Here is a 16,641-nt window from a genome sequence, read left to right as displayed (position 1 = left end):
GGGCGCCCCGCTGCGGCCACTGCGGGGCGGCCCCGCGCCGGGTTCTGCCCGCTGGGTTGAGGAGCGCCGCGAGGCTCGGTGAGGGCGGCGGCGGCGCGGAGCGGAGCCGGGGGTCAGGCGGCCGCTCGGGCAGCCCCGGCTTCCTCTGGCGGCCAAGATGGCGGGGGACGAGGCGGGGGTGACGCTGGGGCAGCCGCACCTCTCCCGGCAGGACCTCGGCACCCTGGTGAGGGAACGGGACGGCCGGGGGCCGGGGGCCGGGGGCCGGGGCCGGGGCCGGGGCCGGGGGCCGGGGGCCGGGGGCCGGGGGCCGGGGCCGGGGCCGGGGCCGGGGCCGGGGCCGGGGCCGGGTCTCGGTCTCTTCCCGTGGCCGTGCGGGCCTTGCTTTTAGCCTCACACCCAAATACGTGGATCTTCCTCAGTGTAATTTAACCTTTTTGTGTCATAACTAAGCCTGTTAGTCTCTGCTAGTGAAACTTAGCCGGCTTAGTTTCATGCTTAAGTACGTTAGTTTCGTCAGTGAAGCTCGCTGATCGTTTCAAAAGGCTTCTGAGCCTCCTCCCCTCGCTGCTGGGGTGTAGCTGCTGGCCCTCTTCTGCCCTTTTTTCACTCCTTTTCTGCCCTTTTTTCACTCGGCCCTTCGGTGCGGCCCGACGAGCTGGCCGGAGCTTGTAGCTTAGCTTAGCGTTATGCCGGTCTTGAAGAAGAAATCGCGTGCGTGCCTCATTGCGTGCTTGAGGGACGAGTTTGGCGATGACAGGGTTCGCGTCGAGCCGCGCGTGCCCGTCGTCCTGCTGCCCAGCGCCATCTGCAGGTCGCCGTCCCGCCGCTGGCCTCGGCCAGCCCGACCGCCGTAAGGCAGGCGAACAAGAAGTAGAAATATGATCGTGGTAGGTGGGCGGAACTTGCTTTGAACCCGAACATTTTATTCGTGTAGTACTTGAGAATATAGTGGGTGATATTACAAGGTTATGGTTAACTTTATTTGGTTGTCACGTAGAGAACCTGCCTGCATAGCCCTGTAAACGCTACAGGATTTCACAAATACTTACATCCTGGTTTGCAACGAAGGCTTCCTGGCTTTGTGGAATCTTCCCTTGAAGCCAGCAGCTCCTCCGTATAAATTCAATGCAGTCGCTATACTGAATGTATTTGGCCAGGCGCTACCAGTAGGTTCCAGCAGCATTCTGCTGAGGACAACAGTTTCTTTTTTCTTTTTTTTTTTTTTTTTGTTTTCTGGTGGGAGTAACAGTATTTGAGGAAGAAGTTCTCATTCAAAAAATCAGAATCAAAACCATGGTGTTAATGACTGTCTCTGGACCTACTTACTCCAAAGCTGCAAATATACACGTAATTATATATTTACTATAATGGAACCTTAATCTTGAAGAAAATTCAACGACTGTCTATTGACAGACTTTTTTTCAAAAAAAATATGAGTACAGTTGGCTGTGTAACCCATGGAAAGTTAATTTGCATTTGCATGTTGCGCCCAGTTCAATTTGGGGATGGGTGCAGGGTATTTTTGGTTTTAGAGCTTCTGTTGAATCTTTTTGTTTTGTTTACTTTTCTTCCTTCTTTCTTTAACACTTTACAACCTCTTCTGATTGGAGGCTTTTGTTTCCTTTTTGTTCTATTTTGTATACTTTAAAAATGAAATCCATAACTAGAGATGTTTTAATGAGCTTGGTTGGATTTTGCTTAATGGAGCTACTGGGTAAATTTTAAGCCAATACATATATCACTCTAAACATTTAAATCCAAGATGAATAAATTGTAAAATCTCCTTCATACAGGATGTTACCAAGCTGACACCTCTGTCACCAGAAGTCATCAGCAGACAAGCCACAATTAATATAGGTAACAACAAATTCCTAAAAAAAAAAAAAAAAAAAAAAAAAAAAAAGAGGGGCCGGGGCATAGTAATGTAAGTCTTTGTGGTGCTCATGTGTTAGCATATGGTACCCGTGTTGAAAAAATTTAAGAAATTCTGACTGAAGCACAGTACTGTAGATAAGGTATTCTTATTATAAATTTTGTCAAGATGCAGGAAGAGACTTGTCAAACCATTTTAACTTGAAAAGCACCGTGATTTTACTTCAAGAACACCACGTTGAATAATGTGGGGTGTAGTTGCTAAAATAAAGTTTATTATACCTTAAGATTATATGTTGAAGTTACTTTCATGAAAATGCAAATCACAACAATGCAAAGATCAGTGCATCGAGAGACAGTTCTAGGATGTCGTTTGTTTAAACAAAAGCCTTTAAGAAACCCATATTTATTGTGATGGTACCACTGGGCTTGCTGTCTCCAGAGAGTTTGGGGTAATTAGGTGTTGACCGTAGTTGAACGCTGCGCAAATTAAACAATGGTTTATTGACAAACATTTGTTTTTAAACCATAGGTACAATTGGCCACGTAGCCCATGGAAAGTCGACAGTAGTCAAAGCTATATCTGGAGTTCATACTGTCAGATTTAAAAATGAACTGGAAAGAAATATCACAATCAAGCTGGGCTATGCTAATGCAAAGGTGAGTTATTGCTAGAAATATAGAGCAAGTCTGTTGCTGATACATCTGAGGGTGGATGTAAGCTTATAAATAATTATCAGTTAATTAAACTTCTCTATTTTTAAAAATTACTTCCAGATTTACAAGCTGGATGACCCAAGCTGTTCCCGACCAGAGTGTTACCGATCCTGTGGAAGCAGCACCCCAGATGAGTTCCCTACAGATATTCCTGGCACCAAAGGGAATTTCAAACTAGTCAGGTAACTGCTGTAAAATGAGTGGTACAAATTGTATTTTTTTTTTATTTGCATTTCCTTTACGGAACTGAAAATAGAAAGGATTGAGCTGTGAGCTGAATGATAACAGACCTCATGCTCGTAGATGCTGAGATTGGGCACCCCTGATCTAAGGCATCGTTTAACTTGCGTTGGTTTTATTAGTTGTGGTGCACCGTCCAGCGCAGAGCACAACTGTGTTCTCTGTCATTGGGTGTTTGCAGGACTCTGAAGTGAAACGATGCTTTGTTCTACCCTTACCGTAAGTACATTTTTCAAGCCACTAGAGTAAGAACTAATGTGGACTTTGCAAACTCATCGTTAAAATTCATTTCTGATGTGTGACCTTTTAAACTCTCTTTTTTCCCATAGAGCCAGAAAAGTTTTCCTAGTTCTAAAAAGGAATCTGTTAAAGCCTGATTCTTAGTACTGGAGGACAGGTGTCCTTGATTTACTTCACAAGCATAGCATGGTCATTATGCAAGCATCGTAATCACAGCCGTGGTTGTGTGAGTCCGCACAATGATTGTTCAAATGAGAGTAGTCACAAAGGCAGTTGTATGACAGGATTCCTGGTTCACGCTTACGTATGAAATACGCGTTCTGCTGTAGTCATGTATTTCCTCCTTTTCCTCAGATTCCCGGTAGAGCACTAGTTCCAACAATAGCTTCTGTCGGAGTGTGATTGTTGTGCAGCCATTGTTAAGCTATTGCTTTAAAGCTTTAGGTTCTATATCTTGCTGTTTATTTGCTTATTGTAGATTTTTTATGTTGTTGGTGAAACGGAAAATTAGTCTTTCGCTTTTTGGTGGCATGCTGCAAGGTTTCTTTGTTAAATAGGTTCACACAAGAATGTAGTGCATTGACTGTTATCAGCTGCACAACAAATCCATAAGATTGGAGCTAGCAACTGCAGTGCTGTCTCTGGATAAATCTTTGAAGTGCAATTGTAACTATGTAATTAAAGATGCATAATTTTCTAAAATTGGAGTGTGAGACATCTTAAAAGAGATAAGAGAAATGGCATATAATGTGCTATATCCTGTGGTTTTTTGTTCTGGTGCATTTAAATCTAGTCTAATTTCCATGTAACTTTTTGAAATATTAAAGCAATAACTAGTATGAATACATGGTATTGAATCTTAGAACTCAGAAAGCCTTTCCGTAGCCGTCAGTAGCCTTTCCATAGTCTTTGTGCTCTTATGTGTATACTTTTAATATATTACTTCTCAGCAGCTGTCTCAAAATTTTGTTTGCTTATTTATTTATTTAAACTTGTCCTATTTGTTTTTATTTATTTATTTTAACTTGGGTATCTGCTTAACCATTCATATAAATCAGAAAAATTGTTGATAACTGGCTCTTGGCTTTTTCTCACCTTCTACAACAGGCATGTCTCTTTTGTGGATTGTCCTGGCCATGATATTTTGATGGCTACTATGTTGAACGGTGCAGCAGTAATGGATGCAGCTTTACTGTTGATAGGTAATAACTGTTACACGAAAGCAGGGCTCTATTTTTTTAATACCATAAGCCAGCTTTATATGGGTTTTGAAATCTAGTGGGGTGAGTTGTTAAAACAAGAGAATTCTTTTGAGATGTGTTTGAGAAGCTTAAGTGATGTTACAGTGAAAATACACTCCAACAAGCTCTTTTTTTGAAACACAGCTATACATACTCAATAGCCTGGTAGCCATCAGTTGGCCAAGATGAATCTCTGTAGTGGAATACTACTGTAACATTTATATTTTATGGAAATGCATTGGATACAGTTACTTTTGACTTTTCTTTGAAGCTTCAGTTTGCTTTAAATATGTAGTCTTAGTCATATAGGAGAGTACACAGACATCAGTATGAACAGTAAATCCAGGTGAATATGGGCAAAATCCAGGATACAGGAGATATAGCTTGATTACAACAATTGTTCTGATTTGCAAGTGATCAGAAGCGAGTAAAACTCATTTTTATATGCCTGTGAAACACTGTAATTCTCTACAGGGATACATAGCAATTACATTATCTGGACAGGGCATGTCAACAAACAAGAACAGCAACTTCAGATATTGAAGTTTAAGTAGTCCGAGATAACTGATAAACAGAGGAGTGATAGTTTAAGTCTATAAAGTGTGATAGACCAAACTTAAGTGAGATTAACCATCATAATGGCGCATTGGGTCAAAGTTGGCTTCTTGGATGGCCAACTGTACTGATAACTGCCATTTTCACGAACTTAATATTTTTGCTGTCTGCCATACAGTTTGGGGATGTTGCTGGTTTTATTGTTAGTGATAAGAAAACATTAAAGAATTTTAAGACCTTTCTTGAAAGGTCCAGTACAGTCAGTACTGAGACCTAGAGGATGGCATGATTCAAGTAGACGTGAGTTAGCTGTCAGCGCCTTTGGAAACTTTAAATCGGTTTCCGTTGGGAGCAAGTAGAACGGCAGACTGTTCTTGCAACCGCTCATCTGTCATATTGTGTGGATGCTGAATCCAGCAGTTCTGGGAAAGTGTGGGTACTTCACATGTAGCTTACTGGGGGCTGACTTTTTTTATAAAGGCACAACAGAAAGATGTCTTAAGTGCAGGAGTTTTGTCTCTCTCTCTAGTTTCTGTATCACAGTCCCTTTTCTTCTTCCAGCTGGCAATGAGTCATGCCCTCAACCCCAGACCTCAGAACATCTAGCTGCTATAGAAATCATGAAACTGAAACACATTTTGATTCTGCAGAATAAGATTGATTTGGTGAAAGAGAGCCAGGCTAAAGAACAGTATGAACAGATTCTTGCATTTGTACAAGGTAAGTTTTCACCAGCAGAAATCCAGTTGGTGGTGGAAGTTATTCAGTGTTGGGACATAGAGATGTTTTTTTATAAACATATAGAAAATCCCTTACTTGGACTTTACTGGTGTACATGGTCTGTTAATCTAAAAAAAAAATAAGCCATTGGAGTTGTGCTTCATGTTTTAGTTCACGAAAACTGACTGTAAAATGAATACCAATGTATCAAATGATTAGATATCTGATCTCTCTGAGGAAATTCTTTTAAGACTTTTTCTGCTCACAAAGAAGCGGATTACCTTTCACAATTTTCATAGAGCAACTGTAAAACTCCTCTGTATGGAGTTATCCAGTGGCAACATGAAGGTTGTTTCAGACTGCCTTGAAAAGTAGGTCTGGCTGGCTTGAGCTAAGATGTTGAAGGGAAGGGTGTATGTTGTGATACTGCTTTGGGAAATACGTGTAAAGTGTGCTTCAAACTTCATTTGTGCTTTTAACAACGACAGAACGCTTGGTCATGCTTCTATAAATACTATATTAAGACTTGATGTGGAACTTGTTCTAGGTACAGTTGCAGAAGGAGCTCCAATAATTCCAATCTCAGCACAGCTGAAATACAACATTGAGGTAGTCTGTGAGTATATAGTGAAGAAAATCCCAGTCCCTTTGCGAGACTTCACATCCGAACCAAGGCTTATTGGTATGTAAATGCTTATCTTTGGGCTTTTGTGATTAAATGTTTCCTACCTTTACCTACACTCAGAATAGCATGTTGCAGAATGCTCTAAAAAGACGTGGGCCTAAAAGGAGTGTTCAGTTTGCTCTTTAAAACTCTTTCCTGAGAGCTGTATAATTTGTTGATAGCTAAATTAATCCAGTTAAATCTCTCCAAGGTAATTGTTCTTTTGTATATATTCTCTGTGTCCAACAGTAGTAAAATGCAATAAAGATGAGAAATTTGTCAGTATCTTAAACATTAATTGCTGTGAATTTAAATTTGATTTAACAAAGTATTGACAGGCTGTTTGATTTGAAAAATAATTTACATGAAAATCCTATAATTAGGGTAGCGTGGTTAAATTTTCTGTATTAAAAAACCTCTGTTCTTGTACAGCATATTTTGAAATTCAGTTCCACTACAATAAAACCACACTTTTGCCTCTTCCCCCCAAACCCACAGAACATGTTCATAGTGCATATGAATGGAGTACATTAAAACAAGGTTACAAAGAAGTTGACGTGAATATTGAAGTTTTCTAAATAGCTGGTCATTGCTTTCTTTTTCAGGTATTGATATTTAACTTAATGTGTGTTATGCAGAAATAGATTTTTAAAATACTGTTATATATATGAGCTGCTTAAATGGATTTGAGAACAAATCAGCTAAATACTCATGTTTTATTCTCTCTGAATTATGTTTTCATAAATAGTTGTATACCTTCATAAGGATAAGGAAGCAATCAAAATTGTTGTTGAAAAAAACACACATTCTTTGAAAACTGGCTCTTAAATATAAACTTGTTTATTGTCCTTTTCAGTAATTAGATCTTTTGATGTCAACAAGCCTGGCTGTGAAGTGGATGACCTTAAGGGGGGAGTAGCTGGTGGCAGTATTCTAAAGGGTGTTTTAAAGGTAACCTTTTCTCTCTTTTTGGAGATTTTTAGTGATAATGAGTAGTTTTCGTACATTTTTAGTACAAAATTAATCTATGTAGTTGATTTTCTCTTAAACAAGAATACAGTCAGGTGGCACCTATCCTGTCTGTATGTGCCTCATTGCCACTTTCCTGTTTTAAAATACTGTAACAAGAAACACTGATTTTTTTAAAATTATATTTAAAATATGTTTCTATATTAACTTTTATTACTAATGATACTGTTTTCATTGCTTAACAAAAGTTGAGGGAGCTAATTGCTTTTTCCCTGTCCCACCACTCTTACTTTCTCAATTATTCTGTGGAGGAAGGGGAAAAACTTTAAAGGTACTTCTGAAGTGTATGTGGGTTCCCACAGGTCTCACTTCCCTACTTAAGTATTCTGTAAATATTTTTTTCTTGTGGAATACTGTCAGTGGGTGGGAACTGTAAAAGTTACTGTAGTAGACCGGAAAGCAAACTGTCTTTGAGCATTTGACTTGTATTTTCTTTGTCTTGTTTATCAATGGTCAGTTACACAGATCAAATTAACTCAATTTTTATTGGTGCTGTAACACTTCTAAATGAAATGTCATTAAAAAACACACCTTAATTTGTATGTCAGAATTAAAGCTGATAAATATCCTTTGCAAAAGCAGTTATTTAAAATTAATTGGAAGGAAAAGCAATTGTTTGATTGGCTGCAAGATACAGAGCTTTAGGTATTTTCTGGCTTGCATTAAGCAGTGCCAAAGTCTTAAAAGTTCCACAGTAGCCCAAAACAAAGGATTTGTATTAACAGTGGGCCTTGGAATAAGTTGTCTTACCTATGACTAGTAGTTTCTTCATGTTCCTGTGAAACAACCTGTTAACCACTTTTTGACTTTTGTAATTAGGTTGGTCAGGAAATTGAGGTCCGGCCTGGTATTGTGTCCAAGGACAGTGAAGGGAAACTCATGTGTAAGCCAATCTTTTCCAAAATCGTGTCACTCTTTGCAGAACACAATGATCTACAGTACGCTGCTCCAGGAGGTCTTATAGGTAAGGATAGTCTCTTACAGAAAGATCTTTCTGTTTAATGCTTTTTGAAAACGCTTGGTTACTGAAATTCATTGCTAAGTGAAACCAAAAGGGTTATGAGCAATTTCAAATACTTAGATGTAGAAGGAGACGATGTGTGTGACAATTAGATATTTAGGAAATAATTTTCCTGGCTGTCACTAGCCAACTTATATCAACTTGAACTGTTAATTGTATCAGCTATAACGGTAGAATATCTCTTCATGTGTTTAGACAGATCAGTCTTGCTGGCATTCTGAAAGGGCTGTCCAAGTTCACAGGGAATTCACAGCACATTCTCAGTTTATTGTTTTCAGGTTTCATTCAAATATTTTAATACGTAAATGTGACACCTACCTTTCGATTACTCCTTGGGACTTTCCTTGTTATGTTGTAGGTGTTGGAACTAAGATCGATCCAACTTTGTGTCGGGCTGACCGAATGGTAGGGCAAGTTCTTGGTGCAGTTGGAGCACTGCCTGAAATATTTACAGAGCTAGAAATTTCCTATTTCCTGCTGAGACGACTATTAGGTGTGCGCACTGAAGGGGACAAGAAAGCTGCAAAGGTCTGTACCCTTTTTTTAAAAAAAATAAAAGGTATTTCATGTATTTTTTTCTGATTTCTGTTTTAATATCTTGTATTAAGTTTCATTAATACCTACATTTTTGACGTAGTAATTTTGTTTCCCTGTTTGTGTATGGTTGTTGCAAAACTGTTACCTCTAATTTTACAGAATAAAGCTCTTCAGAGGAATAGGAATTCATGTCAGAGTAACTTAAAGTACTATAAAGTAATATACGTATGCATAAAATACATATGCATATCCCATACATATTTTGTGTGGGATATGTATGGTTTTTGCATTTCTCAGCTGCATCGTTTTTTGTGGCAGTTAGGTAATGTTCAATACTGTCTGTGGTATTTTTCTTCATTTGAGGAATTGTATTGCTAAATAATGCTGGCTCAGTGTGAGCAGGTTATTTTAAATACTAAAGCTTATGTTTCAGAGCTTTGTATGTCTTGTTTCAGGTGCAAAAATTATCAAAGAATGAAGTTTTAATGGTAAACATAGGATCCTTATCTACTGGAGGGAGAGTCAGTGCAGTAAAGGCTGATTTGGGGAAGATTGTGCTAACCAACCCAGTATGCACAGAAGTGGGAGAAAAAATTGCCCTGAGTCGACGAGTTGAGAAGCACTGGCGGTAAGCTGACAGGAAATTGGTAGAATATCTGCTTGTTATGATCTAAACACAGAAAATGGGTGGATCTGATTTTGCTCTAGAATAGGAATTTTAAAAATGGATATACATTTACCTATGGATTCTCCTAACGCACTGACACCGTAATTGTGGGATGCTTCATTTTATTCTCCAATCCTCTTTTAAAAGAAGCATTGTAGATGGATAGATATTTTACCTTAACAGACGAGGAAACGTGAGGTTTCGTGGTTCTGCCAAAACAACCATGCCATAATTGAGCTAACAGCAGGCAATCTTGGTGGAGTGGTTTGAAAATTCAAGTGACCTTAAGCCAAAGCTTGTCATTATGCGCACACAAGTCAGTGGTGTTCAACCTGTGGAGCTGAATGTGACTTGTAGTGTGACCTTAAAGTAATAGCAGGGGAATGGAGGAGGGACATACTAAGGTTCCAGTATTTCATGTGCTCTGGGCAGAGAGAAAAAATATATATCAGCTGGTTTGATCTGTTTAACTTACAGATGTAAAATGGCTGAATGTACGGAAGTATCTGGAGGCTAAAAATGATGAGTGGATTCGATTGATGATTAATTTTAAGCTTAGTGCTGTACTGCTCTTTAGATGATTATGCATACTGTAACTGTTATGTATTTATTCCATAAGAACGTAAGGGTATTTATATTCCTTGACCCTGCACAGCTCTTGCAGTATGAGGGGAAAGTATAAGGGAACAGGAGCATTCACCCAAGAAGTTCTTACTGTATGAAAAAGAACTGAGGCTTTAATATCCATGGATGGGTGTTTTGGTTCAACAAGAAAGCATAGACAAGAATTTGGTGCTTGCTGTCTTGGAGATAGCTGATAAATCAGAAAGAGGAATCAGGAAACCCTGCTCAGGGTGAGCAGAAGAAAAGAAAAAGATAAGTTCTTGAACAGGAGAAAGAAGAAGGGAAGAGAAATAGAGAACCTAAATTAAGATAGCAAAAGCAGAAAGGAAGAGGAGAATGTATTGGAAACAGTGCATTTTTTTTTTTTTTAAGCCAGCGACTGTCAACTTATGCAAATTTTAATGCAAGTTTCGTTCAAAGGCATCTGTCTCTCGTACTTCCCACTCATAAAACATAAGCAAAGTTTGCCAAAAGGGCACTTGTCTCTGTACAGTTGGTATTGTGGGAAGGAACTTGTTGCCTGAGGGAATGGAGTACTGAAAAGGTGGTAAGAAAGCAAGAAAAGGAGGAAAAAGTAGAAAATAAATACGTAAAGGCATAGAAGTTAAGCAGCAAATGCCAAAGCAAACAAGATGCACTCGTGATTCCAGGGAACACTGATTCCAAATGTGGATTAGTTATAAGCTATAAATATGGTCCCAAAAAGTAGGAAATCCAATGTTAATTGAATGTGGTTACTTTTTTCGGTAATTTGCTGATGTCCGGAGAGACCCCCTACTGTTAGCAAATGGAACTGAAATGCACGTGGTTCCTGTGCATCTCCTTGCTGAAAATGCAAAATGTATTAAAGATTGTTGTGTTAATAGTACGGTCTGCCTGCTGACTCTGTAAATGAACTTAATCTTAAATTCTTTGAAGTATGTTTTTCTGAGGTGACAGTGGCCTATAAAACGGGCCTTAAGAGTACTGAACTTACCTGAGAATTGATTTACCTTTTTAGGTTATAGTTTCATTAAGAGTTAGATTTGTTTATGATCTTACTGCAATCTTGTCTGAATCCTTACATTTTTATTTCTCTCTGAAAGTAATGCAGCACTTTCATAGGGGTAGAAAGACATTTAGCTATAAGTATATTTACAGTCAGCTGTTGCAACTTATGTTACAAAACCTTCAGATTTTTAGTTCACTGTGCGAGGTGCACTCTTAAATGATTACAATCATGCAGATGTTCTATGTCTCTCATCCTTAGATCTTGCAGGATGTTTTGTGAGGAAGGCAAGTGGGGAAAAAATTCAAAATGTGCGAATTGAAGGCTTAAGCATAATAGAAGTACGTTGACTTATTCTGGATATTTCTAACTGCTATTAAAAAAACATAAACTGTTTTTCTTTTTACAGTTTAATTGGTTGGGGTCAAATCAGGAGAGGAGTGACAATCAAGCCAACTGTCGATGATGACTGAAGAGCGAAAAAGAGTGCTTCATTTTTAAAGATGAAGTGCCTATTTCTATCTACTTTGGAGGGGGTATATTTTCACAATGGAATCAGAAGCTGTGCAAACATCATCTTTGAGTTGTATGGCTCTCCTTGTACATCTTATTGAATTTTACCCTCTTACTAAAATACTAGTCATTATCACCATTAAAAGTGTAAAAGAAATGTCGTAGAAGTGGGTTTCATTATCCACATTTTAGTAGAAGTTAATTGTACATGTCTCATGGCATGTCTAATTTATGTTTGCTCTTTCAGACATATCTGTTTAATATCAGTCAAGCCGGCCCCAGTGTAACACACAAACCATAAATCTGGTATTGAAATAAAATAATATCACTTATTTTCATTAATTCCTAAAACGTTTTGAATAACAAAAGACAGCAGTGATTGCTCAACCAGTACAAGAATTAAACAAGCAAAAACCATCGTCTCCTGGAAGACTAGTACCCTTTCTGCACAACATCTTGGTTTATTTAGTCAGCTGTTTACAGCAGAAACTTTCTTCTGAAGTCTGTATGGTTCTGACTTTAGGATTGTGATTGTAGTACACTTTATAATTAAGATGGCAGTGTTGACTGACTTATATTTGTCACTTTCAATATTACAAGGAGCTTTGGATAAATGCCCAAAGAAAAAAAACAAACTGGATCTGAATTGACAGTACTTTTTTTTTTTGAACTTACTTTAGAATGGGTTTGCAAAAAGAACGGGATTATCTTGAAGCATAGCTCTTTATCCTTGTGGAACTTGTGAGCAACCTGGCATATTTTAAATTAAGCTATTGAGCGATTATTAGCTGTGATCTTGAACTATAAAATAGCTGGAAAGGGCTGTTAAGGGAATGATTTTGAAGGAAAAAATCACAATGAGATGAGAAAGGTATAAAAACCACTTTTGCTTTCCTGGATCACATACTCCTTAGAAGAAAACAACGTAATAAACTTACTGTAGGGTGCTAACACTCATTCATTTAGATTTAACTTCTTTTCATTTGTATTAGTGTAATTAGTTGTAGGTATTTTATATAGTAGACTATTTAGCAAGTCATGCTGCTTCCCATATTTTTATACAAAGTACTGTGTTCACTTTCGAAATCTGGTTTGAGCTACTGTGTTTGGGATGGCCAAGGGCATTCTAAGGGTAAATATTGTTTCACTCATCAAAATGGACTTCAGTGAAGCAAATTGGTTCTGTTAATGATTTCACACTGTATTTTCTGTTGCCTTATTCCATCTACATTCCTGTACTCAGTTTCTCCATTTGTAAAGTACTTCTACCTCACACAGTGTTGGGACTAAATGCGTTGATTTTTGTATAGTGCTTCTCCTTTTAAAAAGTGTCAGATACAGTTCTTCCTGATTCTCCTAGTACTTGACCAGTATGCAATGAACATGGATGTTTCAAAGACTGCATCTTCAACGCTTTGGAAGCTCACTTATGTAACTCTGAATTCTGAAGACTTAGATAAACTAAAATCTTACCTAGTTTGGTTGCATGAGGACACAGAAGAGAAAGTAAGCCACCACAGAGTGCCAGAACAACTCTGCCACAAAGTTGAAATCTCCAAAGAGTTCTTTCTGGATGTCCTCAATGTGTGGGTCTAATACTAAAGAAATGCCAAGCCAAAATGCTTCTGATGTATTGGTTAAGCACCCACAGGCGTTTCTAGTCATCCATGTATTTTGGAGATTAGGCCTTAATGTCTTGATCTGAAATCCAAAAGAAGTGCTATAATCTTTCCAAAACACTTGATGTATTCTTTCATTTAGGTAGGTAATAAATGCAAGTACTAGTATTGTCCTAGTGCTAGATCAGTAGCCGTAACTACATCATTCCATCCAAATATCCATAGGTCATTACTTAGCTTGGGTCTAAAATGTGGTTTGATACTGCTGTAGTGAATATCAAATTTATACATTAGGTATACGTTATCAGTAATAAAAGAATGCTTTATGAAATTTTGTATTGGTCCCTCTGAAACATTAAGCAATACCTTGTTTGTTCGATCGTGTGCTCAGGAACTGATGGGAACTAGTGTGTGAATAGAAGCAATTAAGTGCCAGGATGGTAAACTTTGCTTCTGTTCTGTTTTTACATCAGCCTGCTTTCACGGTGGCTTTTCCAACAGGCTTGGCTAGGTATTTTGGCAGCTGCAGCCCTGTCCTACAGCAGTTTCTTTTATTTGGAACTTCCTCCTGTTGGTGGAGTTAGGCTCATTGTATGTGCGTGTACGCTGTGTCGTGCAGAAAAAGAGTTGCCTAAGAGTGGATGGTTGTTGAAGAATTGTCTGTCTGGAATGAAGTCTGTTCCTGATCCTTTCCAAGAGAAGGGGTGTTAGGAGCATGTGTAGGTGGTCTGAGTTGTGAACTGGTTTATGTATGACAGTGTGCTACGTATTCTGCCCTGTTGTGGTGAATGGGGTATGTAAAATACAGTTTTTTGTTGTTGTTGTTAACAGAATCTTACATTGCCTCTAACTGAAATGGTTTGGCTCTTCTGGTATGAGTAGTGAAAAAAAAAGTTTTGATTTAGATGTACATGTGAAGCACATGACTGTAGTGTCAGAGCCAAATACGAATGTTGTAAGTGTAAATATGTAATGTGCTGATGTGTCTGTATACAGGCACCCAGCATTCACTGACTACAGAGATGAAATTGTGATGCCATGATTTGGATGTATGAAAGTAGAAGAAAAGATGCCATATAAAACTAAGGAAGTAAATTATTTAATGTTCTTGATTTGAATGAAAAATAGTAACAGAGTACTCATGTGCTCTGTCCCTTTACTGAGGATCTGTTTGAAAGGAGTTCTTTTATTTTAACCATTTGTAGGTCAGATTTAGCAACATGAACATAGGTGCCCGCTTCAGGTGGGTTGGATAGCCAAGGCACGTGTATGGAACAGGCAGCCATCAGTTCTTGCACTCTGGAGCAGTAGCTGGCAACCAGGCAGGATACAGCAGGGCATCTCAGGTGGCATCAGATACCCGTGTCTCAGTAACCGGATCTCTTCAAATAATCTGTTAGCATTTGGTAGTTGGCTTTAAGAGGGTGCTAGGGTGGTACCTCTCAGCTATGCAGCGGAAAGTATGTCAATCACAGAATGGCCGAGGTGGGAAGGGATCTCTGAAGGTCATCTCTTCCAACCCCTCTGCTGAGCAGGATCATCTTGAGTACATTGTACAGAATGGCATCCAGGTGGGTTTTGAATATCTCCAGAGGAGCCTCCACAACCTCTCTGGACAACCTGTTCCAGTGCTCTGTCACCCTCACAGTAAAGAAGTGCCCCCTCATATTCAGCCAGAACCGCCTGTGCTCCAGGTTGTGCCCGTTGCCTCTCATTCTCTCGCTGGGCACAACTGAAAAGAGACCGGCTCCATTCTCTGGATGCCCTCCCCACAGATATTTATACACATTAATGAGGTCTCCCCTCAGTCTTCTCTTTTCCAGGCTAAACAGGCCCAGCTCTCAGCCTGTCCTCGTACCACATGTGCTCCAGGCCTTTCTCCATAGTCCCCCTCTGGACTCACTCCAGTAGTCCCTCTGGTACTCTATGTCCCTCTGGTGCTGGGGAGCCCAGAACTGGACACAGTACTCTAGGTAATATGTCACCTCACTAAATATTTTGCAAAATAATTCCAGTATGTCAAAAAACTACAAGACCAGAGTAACTTAACTTTTTTTTTTAATGAACCTGCAACTGGTTCTGTATTAAAACTCATAAGACCCATTAGCTGCCAGTCATTCTGAGGAGTTCAGTAACTATTGGAAGAAAATCCATTCTTTCAGGAAAGAAAAGAATCAGGTCAAAGGCTATGTATTTCTGTTGGCAGCTTGGATTTAAAATGTGGTTTCAAGGACAAATCATCTGTCGTAAGATTGTAGGCGACAGGGAATGTGGGAAATCCTGTTCTTGCTTTCCCCAATTAGGAAATTAACCTTCATTTCCTTAGGTATCTAACGTAACTTAAAACTTTATACCTTTGCGCTCTATCTCCATTAAAGTAAAAATACATCCAAGTCCATGTGCATCTATCAGTTGTACAGATCCGTTAATTCACACTGATAATGCAGTTAAAGCCAGAATGGTGTAACTGTAGTAGTATTAGTCCAAGCAGCATGTAAAAAAAAAAAAAAAAAAAAAGACAAAATCCTAAAACCAAAACATCTCTATTTTTCCTTCCCCAAGATTCCAGCTGTTTCCACTGCTTAACTATTTTTAGGAATTGCTCTGAGCTGATTAAAGAAAGGAGGCATGCCTGAGTGTGGAGCATCTGCATGGCCATTTCCTAGGATGCGTGGCTAGTTGTGCAACAAGGAGGTAACATGAAGAGAGCGTTTCCCAGAACTGTGGTGGTGCTCCTGTTAACAGCTTAAAAGCTGGCTTTCAAAGCCATGGTTTCACAAAAATACTGGGAAAAAATGTAATTATCTTAGTAACATTGGTATTTTCTCTAAAGCACTAGTATCTTTGTTAATTAGACTACTACATATATGCAGCACTTGCTCAATGCAAAAAGGACAGTGAATGGATATGCAGGAAGCAGCGTAATTCTGTGATGCAGAAAAGGGGTAAAGAAAGCTGGGAGCTTGTATTTGTGTGTGGTGCTTATTGAGGTCCTTTCTTTGAAGAAACTTATAAAATGCTGAGGAACATACAAAGTTTTAAAAGGATGGGTAGGCTTAGATTCAACAAAAAATCAGGATGATGTTTTATTTTGCTGCGTTTTGTACCTTAAAAAGAGGAGGTTTGGGGAAAAATTGGTTTGTAATCATACGTATGGAGGCAATAAGAAAATGCTTCTTTAAGTAGTCTGGCTCCAACATGCAGGACTGGTTTCTAAAAGTAAAAGTTTAAACTCTACCTGATTACCAGAACCCTGTGGTTATATTCTGATGTATAAATCTGTTCTTGTGGGAGTTCAAACATACCAGTGGTGAAGCAGGAAGCTGTTCAGGTGCAAAACCTTCTGGTTTCATAGTTCAGTTCTCGAGGAGTACTCTCCCAGTATCTCATG

General features: G+C 39.0%; 1 protein-coding gene across 1 annotated transcript; it reads left to right on the top strand.

The window, feature by feature from the left end:
- The first annotated feature begins 71 nt into the window (after positions 1–71).
- On the top strand, positions 72–11,969 carry EIF2S3 (eukaryotic translation initiation factor 2 subunit gamma). The gene is made up of 12 exons (XM_040531647.1): positions 72–226; positions 1,797–1,860; positions 2,408–2,535; positions 2,653–2,774; positions 4,180–4,274; positions 5,430–5,588; positions 6,136–6,270; positions 7,109–7,203; positions 8,101–8,245; positions 8,661–8,830; positions 9,295–9,467; positions 11,528–11,969. The coding sequence occupies exons 1-12, from the start codon at positions 158–160 to the stop codon at positions 11,589–11,591; spliced, it is 1,419 nt and encodes a 472-aa protein (XP_040387581.1). The 5' UTR covers positions 72–157; the 3' UTR covers positions 11,592–11,969.
- The last annotated feature ends 4,672 nt before the right edge of the window (positions 11,970–16,641 follow it).

This window comes from Cygnus olor, chromosome 1, assembly GCF_009769625.2.
Source record: "Cygnus olor isolate bCygOlo1 chromosome 1, bCygOlo1.pri.v2, whole genome shotgun sequence".
NCBI classification, from domain to species: Eukaryota; Metazoa; Chordata; class Aves; order Anseriformes; family Anatidae; genus Cygnus; species Cygnus olor.
This window is presented reverse-complemented; position numbering and strand designations above follow the sequence as displayed.

Excerpts from the sequence above, each read along its gene's own strand:
- EIF2S3 (XM_040531647.1), top strand. The coding sequence starts at position 158 with ATGGCGGGGGACGAGGCGGGGGTGACGCTGGGGCAGCCGCACCTCTCC. Across the intron at positions 227-1,796 it reads GGCAGGACCTCGGCACCCTG|GATGTTACCAAGCTGACACC; the intron begins GTGAGGGAACGG and ends TCCTTCATACAG. Across the intron at positions 1,861-2,407 it reads ACAAGCCACAATTAATATAG|GTACAATTGGCCACGTAGCC; the intron begins GTAACAACAAAT and ends TTTAAACCATAG.